Raw genomic sequence first — 7,305 nt, 5'->3', positions numbered from 1 at the left:
GAATTAATGGGAAATAATAAATTCATTTAAGTTGAAAATTGAGAAGTTTATTGAAAGAGGTAGCCAGTGTAGTTGCCTACAGGGATCTAGGGAACTGATCTCAAGCACCTGAGAGACCCTTTCAGTTTCATGCTGTTCTAAGATATAAAATAAATTTTAATCTAGATTCTGGGAAAGAAGAAAGAATTTAAAAGGTGTCTTTTCCATGTTATCTCATTCTCCAGAACATGCTGTAGTTATTTATAAATGTGTAACCACCAGCTGCCTTTTCTCACAGTTTTTTTCCTCTCTCAAAAATACTCTGATAAGCAGCAAAAAAGGAACAACCACAGGACTACAGGCATTTGTATGTAACAATCTTCAAAAGCAATACAGCAGGGAAATATAAAAAACATGAAAAGCAAATTAATAGGATTTCTTATGAACTTTTGGATTTCTTTTTCACTCGCTTTGTATTTTCACACTGGAGAAAGAGAAGAGAAATGCATAATTGAAGATATTCCCAGCGACACCTTGGTAGTTGGTGGGTACCTGTCAATGCTTTATGATGATCTAACCCATGCACTTACAAAGATAACTGGAAATGTAAGGCAATTTCTGTGATTGATGAATATGGTAAAAAACCTGAAAAGGGCATTTTGAAAATAACTCCCTGCAGCAGGGATTAGGTTTAAAGTCCTCAAACATTGTGTGTATCCATCACACAAAGAAATGCAGGTTTTCAGAGTGCTTTACTGACTAAACAGAGAAAAAGAATGTTTTTTTTTATTCCACAGCTGTTGAACTGCTGATTCCATGTGTGTTTCTGCACGTTCTGACTAATGTACTCATTCATATCATTATTTCTGTAGCATGGTTTTCTACATATGAATGGGAAAGTTACTTTTTTGATAAGTGCTGGTCTGAAAAGAGACAATTCATGGTGTACTAAAGCTTAATTTCACCTCTGATAAGAGAAGCACATTAAATTCATCTACAAGACTGTAAGTTTAAGATTTCGAGGGGATAGTAAAAAATAATACAATTTAATCTTTTTTTTTTTAATAATATGATAAGTGTGAAAGACAATCCATAAAATGTAATTTGAGTACAGCACATTATGCTTTTGGAGGTCTCAGTGTGCCTTCTAGAGGCTAATCTTCCCAGAGTATTAGGAGTTATTAGAAAGTTTTTCTTGTTAATTAACTCTTTTTTGTAGTACTTTAGAACATTTTCTAGTGCACTAAAAATTTATTGCATTTCACTCTGTTATGAAGTACCCTGAACAATACTAATCATAAACACATGAAATACATATATATTTCTATTTTTCCTGAAAAAGCATTGAAGATGTTTAACATTAAACTACGTTTTACTTAATTTATCTATGTTTTCATTCAGGGAATTACAAAGTACAACGCTGGGATATACATACGCATGGCTTTCTTGAATCTGCTCCCGGTTTGGGGATGTTTGTGACTGTCACAAGCCCTCCTGGTGAGGTAAAAATGCTTTATGAATGTTCCTCTATGATTTTTGACTTGACTTCTGGCACTGGAAGGCAGCACTATTTAAAAAAAAAAAGACACTTCTGAAGAAGAAGTAAATTTACAGTCTATCAGCTAGTTGAGCATTTTGATGCTAAAAGATAAAAGTGAAAAAAATTATGGTATTTAGTAATTATGTGTATAGACAATTTTTGCATTACTACCAGATTTGGGAAATAGTATCAAGAAGAATTGGTGACAACTGAGAAAACAAGTTAAATGAAAAATAAACCCCCAAAACTCACCAATGAAGTAAAATGGTACAGAATCTACTTGAGCAGCAGAAAGGAGTGCTGATGATAAACAAAACCCAAAGTCAAGCTCAGCAAGGCTGCTCGTAGCGCTCCTGCAGAGCAGCTGCCTGAGCTGCCATGAGGTCTGAGCTTTGCCAGCAGTGGACAACTTATTTCCCTGCCTAGGCAATGCTTCAGTTTTCAGACTTTGAATGCTTTAGAGACCATTGGCTTTTGTACACTGCAAAATTCTGTAATGTTTTCATGTTCACTGTGAGCTAAAATTGTTTCTTTTTCTCTAAATGTGTTCTGGAATTTGGAGAAATGTAATGATGTCAGCAGCTTAACTGATTCTTTTTTGCATCCAATTCACAGTACAGTGTTTTTATTTTTTTATTGGTAGTTATAAGTTACAAAACCAATGCATATATCTAAATTGCAGGTACTGTTGTCAAAACTGTATGGGCCACAAGGGACCTTTACTTTTACATCCTACATCTCTGGAGAGCATATAATCTGTTTCCAGTCTAACTCCACAAGATTTGCAGTGATTGCAGGCAGTAAACTGGTAGGTGTATTTCCTAAATAGTCTTTGTTGTAACAGTATAAATCATTACCAATAGCAGAGATTTCAAACTGGATTAGAAGCTGGTCTAACTTCTAGCAGATACTTCAACGTTTTTAGTGATTAAAGAAAGCAAACACAATTATGCAGATAAAAAGACAAAAAGACTGCTCTCATATTTAAAATGTCAGCATTCAAGAGGTAGGCCTAAGGACAGAGAGATTTAAAGTTTGTTCTTTGAATCAGAGTGAAAGACTGATGAATAAGAACAGCTAATTTGGATCAAAAAGACAAATACGTAAGATTGACTAACGCAAGCACTTGACATAATTCCATGTATTCATTAACTTAGATTTGATTGCCAACATTTTGTTGGCAATAAATGTAACATTTTAGTTTTTGAAAGATATTCAAATGAAGAATATGTCAGCATACTTGTTATTGTCTACTCCCAGCAAAGTTGGTTTTAATGCAGATTTTGTGTGGGGGTAAAAAGCCATCAGAGATGATAGCATGGCTCTACTGATTACAACAAAAATTTGTAATTACTGTTTTGAAATTGTATCTATTTGCTGCTTCCCAAAACCAGGAAAGAATTACTCTCTAGAGTGGTTTGGGGCTTTTTCTCTTCAGCTGACAGCAAAAGCATAAAATAACCAGCTAAATATATGCATCTTCTAAATGAGTTAAGGGAAGCTAAATCTCATCCTAGCTGTGCACTTGTGAAATCACATCCTAGCTGTGAAACATGTAGATAACACAGAAATAACAATACTGGAGTAAGATTATTACACTGGAATAACAAGGTGTTCTTACAGGCTTATTGATAGAAATTAATGGAAATTTAATCATATACATTGCAAAAGTAATTAGGTCTAATCATAAAAAATGTGGAGCTTATCAACTAGAGAGAGTAAGGGGGATAAAGCTTGTGTTGGACACAGTTAACTATGCACCATTAATGTGATTCTGAGGATGTGCAGGTGATTTTTATCTTTTATAGATGGGGGTGTATCAACATTATTTTACATGATACAGGCACCATGTGGAGTTCTGACCATCCTATAAAAAAGAAGCCAAGAGATTCAGGGAAGGAGAACATTAATATCACAGATATTATATAATGCTGTTTGTCTGAGAACACAGAAATAAAAAATGAAAATATTGTCCTTTTTTTAGTATATCTGGAGGAATAAAAATCACAAAAGGCAAAACACCCTTTAGTGAAGACAAATTTTTAACTGTTCTTTGTAAGAACCATATGCTTATCTGAACTCTTTCAAACAAAATAAATTAGTGGACCACAAGGTTGTGAGATGGATTTCTACCTATACAGTTAGGTAACTTCAAGACAGCTGAAAGAAAATATATTCTTCATTTGTGGCTGATCTCTGAGCAGACCTAACTTCTACTATGGTAATACCAGTTTCTAGGGTTTTGAAGATTATTTGTTTGGCTGAAATCTTTTTATTTTCTCTTAGGTACTAATTGGCTTCTAGGAGCAGTTTGTCCTACTAGTTTTAGTAGACTTTTTCATGCATGCCAAAATAAGTTGCATAACATTGCAAGTTCCATTCTTCTCTCTTCTTTTTATGGTTCTATTGCTTGGCTGGCTTGAGGTATTTTTGCTATAGATCATAAAAAAGCCTGGAGGATATTGGGACATCTTCCAACTTGGATAAGTAATGTGAAGAAAACAGTTATGTGAGGGAACCTACAAGTGCATTTGTAAAAAGCCTCCAACAGTACTATTAAAGATAGTAATTTCTGCAATATCAGGATGAAATGTGAATTCTAATGAGCAGTACTTTTTTTTTTTTTTAACTGTTTTGGACAAAGGCAACATTTTAATGGTAATTGAATCAATGCTAACATAAAATAATGTCCTAACATTAGTGAAGATTGAAAATTTGTAAAATAAATTTTAAAATAAAATTAAGAAACCCTTCAAATTTTCCACCTGATTCAAAATTTAGGAGGAATTTTTATAAGCAGTTGATCTTAAGGGGAAATTATCCATTGTTTCATTTTTATTCTTGGGAACTTTGAAAAAGCAGAAGATACAGTAATGAGAACATTTTTTTTCCTTTTGCAGCGTATCCACTTGGACATCAGAGTTGGAGAACATTTTTTGGATGAATCTGCTATTCAAGCCAAAGACAAAGTGAATGAAGTTAATATCAGACTAGAGCATCTAATTGAGCAAATTCATCATGTAACCAGAGAACAACATTATGAAAGAGTATGTATGTCCCAAAATGTAAATGTTAAAGATATTGTACATAGGCTTATTGATTTATAAAATATTATGAGGTTTGTTATTCAGTTGCAGTGGTGCTTTTAACTAACTCATTAAAAAAATCAATAGATATTTAATCAAAATAGTCTCCATTACCTTGCAAAATATTTTTAAGTGATTACATAAAACTAATTAATCACCGTGTACTCATGCTTGCAGCAATAGGTGTTATTTTAAAGTAGCATTTTCCAACTTTCCAGAGTTTTCTTTGTCAGACTCAGCCCAGCAGGTGGCAGGTACCATTGTGGGTGATTCTGTTGTTTCCATATTGCCCTGACTGCACAAACTCTATTGAGTGGGGAAGGAAATGACTGTCTATTTATATATCTCCATGAAGTGTATATTTATATATCCCTTCTTCAAACAAGTGTACACCCAGTCACCTTTCTATATGCACACAGACTGTGTTTGAAATGTATCAACTAGTAACCCAAAAGCAGAAATTTGGCTGTGAAAGGGCTCTTGACAGCAACATGGAAGTGATTGTAAACCTAAACAGGTTAAAATCTGTACTGATGGAACATGTTTGGCATAATACATCTTCTGTGAAGTTCTGGGAAGGGCAAGCTCAGTTTACCTTGCTGCTTCAGGATGCAGTGTGCCTGCTTCTCAGTTTTGATTTGTGAAGATATCCACCATACAGATAAGTACAAACCTTCATTTTTATCCATATGGAAAAATGTTTTTTGTTCACCATTATGCAGAAGAAGGATGCCTTTCTAGTTACCATGAAACATACAGATGCCTAAAGGTAATAATTTTGCTTTTCTTTTATTCTCTAGGAGCATGAAGAAAAATTTCGGAAAACAAGCGAAGAAACCAACAGTAATATTTTGTGGTGGGCTATAGTACAAACACTAATCCTCATCTCTGTTGGAATTTGGCAAATCAAATCTCTCAGAGATTTCTTTATATCTAAGAAGCTTGTTTAAGTTCTATAAAATCAATGCACAGATTCAAAAATTGCACACCATGTAACACTGAACATCCAAAGAAACCCTGCACCTATGAGAAAATTGCTTGTATAGAACTCTCAACCTTCTCTCATTTTCTGTTCTAATTCTTGTTTCTCTAGCTAGGTCACAACCTCTAGCAACCCCTCACATTTTGCTCTTTGAATTCCATATTTTACTATTTTTTCCCCCATCTACAGATGTAAAGCTAAATATAGAAGAGTCAGTGACTAAGGCAGCATTTAAGTTCAGAACTTAATGAATGTTTAATTTAGGTTAAATCTAAACTAAAATTTCCTAAGATTTTAAATTACTCTACTTGCTGAGTAATCTTATTTGTCACTACCATGAACAGTTCAGCACTTCAGACTGACTGGGATTCAGATAGTAAACAGAGAAATAATTACATCCCCTGTGGTGTTTAATTGGGTGAGATTATCTTCAACTCTATATATGTGTAACACCTAAATATAATTGTGAATGCTTTTCTTGTAAAATATTCAGAATTTGAACTGATCAGTGGTGGCAGCAATTATCATGGAAGAGAGAGACCCAGACAAGCAATTTGGAATTATACTTACTTTTTCTTTCAGAAAAGTCCTTAATATTAGGCTGTAAAATTGATGACAATCAGATGCCTCCCACAGTTGTTTATGTAAATTATAGTCTTTATGAAGTGTGCCAAGGTAACATAAATTATAGGTTTCTTGGTAAACAATGCCAATTTTATTTTAATTCATTCCTGCACTAAATATTTCTGTGTTGAGAATTTTTAAAATTTTAATTATTTAGTGACTTTAATATGACTGCCTACAGAAATTACCAGTTTTTGACTTAATTTTCCATTTTACTTACTGCAGCTTGGCTGCATATATCTGTATGTCCTAATATAGCTAGTTTATGTACAAATAGCAGTGTAACTACAGTATGGCAAATGGCAAATCAAAGGCTGTGGTTAAAAACCCAGATAATTAGCTTGAAAGAACAGTAGTATAGTAGAAAGGAGCTGGAGGTGATTTCATACAAAAACATGGTAGTAAAAGCTTCTAGAGCACTGTGATAGCAGAATACTGTTTTTTGTTTTCTTGCCTATCTTTTTAGACCCTTTGCTAGTTTAAAAGGTAGTGAAAGGTGAAGTATCTGTAGACTAATTATTGTTCGAAAGGCACTGCTTTCTTTCTTTTTTCTATCTTCCCACCTGTTGTTTTCTTTAGCAAGGAAATGACATTTTCCTTTAAGTCTACTTATATTTCCAGCACAAGAATTAAAATACAGCTGGTAGTATGTGAGAATCAATAAAATTGATACAAAGGAGAGACAAAAAAGCAATATTCTAGAGACCAAATCAATCCAAATAAAATCTCATAAAGCTACTCACTGCATTGTGTCCTATATTTAAAAATTCGGATACTTCAGAGGTGCTACTTGGAATGACCAGTAAGTAAGTGTTATTAAATTAATTTCGAAAGAGCACTCACTCACATGTCTTATAATAACATCTTTGGTGGTGGGTAAGAAGGGAATCTGTGTTAAAACCATATGGTATATGAAGTCCAAGAAGTAATAAAGTGTTGTGACAAGGTTGTGGTTCAGACTTTAGCTGATATTTAGTGTAAGGCTTCTTACCACATCCCAGTGACAAACATAACTCATTTCACTTACAATACACTCCAGCTGGTAATCCAGGAGAAGCAACATTTCAGAATTCATAAAAGAGCTGATCATGTTT

At 33.8% G+C, this 7,305-nt stretch overlaps 1 protein-coding gene across 1 annotated transcript; it reads left to right on the top strand.

Annotated features, from left to right (window-relative positions):
- The first annotated feature begins 259 nt into the window (after positions 1 to 259).
- LOC110473276 (transmembrane emp24 domain-containing protein 11) lies at positions 260 to 5,702 on the top strand. Its single transcript, XM_021535648.2, has 5 exons — positions 260 to 523; positions 1,381 to 1,481; positions 2,202 to 2,327; positions 4,420 to 4,566; positions 5,406 to 5,702. The coding sequence occupies exons 1-5, from the start codon at positions 394 to 396 to the stop codon at positions 5,553 to 5,555; spliced, it is 654 nt and encodes a 217-aa protein (XP_021391323.2). The 5' UTR covers positions 260 to 393; the 3' UTR covers positions 5,556 to 5,702.
- Positions 5,703 to 7,305: the final 1,603 nt, after the last annotated feature.

Source organism: Lonchura striata, chromosome 4, assembly GCF_050655825.1.
Source record: "Lonchura striata isolate lonStrDom1 chromosome 4, ASM5065582v1, whole genome shotgun sequence".
NCBI lineage: Eukaryota > Metazoa > Chordata > Aves > Passeriformes > Estrildidae > Lonchura > Lonchura striata.
Note: the sequence above shows the minus strand (reverse complement) of the source record. Positions and strands in the feature narration are given on the sequence as shown.

Bases quoted from the DNA above. Each gene is read 5' to 3' on its own strand.
- LOC110473276 (XM_021535648.2), top strand. From the start codon at position 394: ATGAAAAGCAAATTAATAGGATTTCTTATGAACTTTTGGATTTCTTTT. The intron at 1,482-2,201 runs GTAAAAATGCTT...TCTAAATTGCAG, and splicing joins TCACAAGCCCTCCTGGTGAG to GTACTGTTGTCAAAACTGTA. The intron at 2,328-4,419 runs GTAGGTGTATTT...TTCCTTTTGCAG, and splicing joins TGATTGCAGGCAGTAAACTG to CGTATCCACTTGGACATCAG.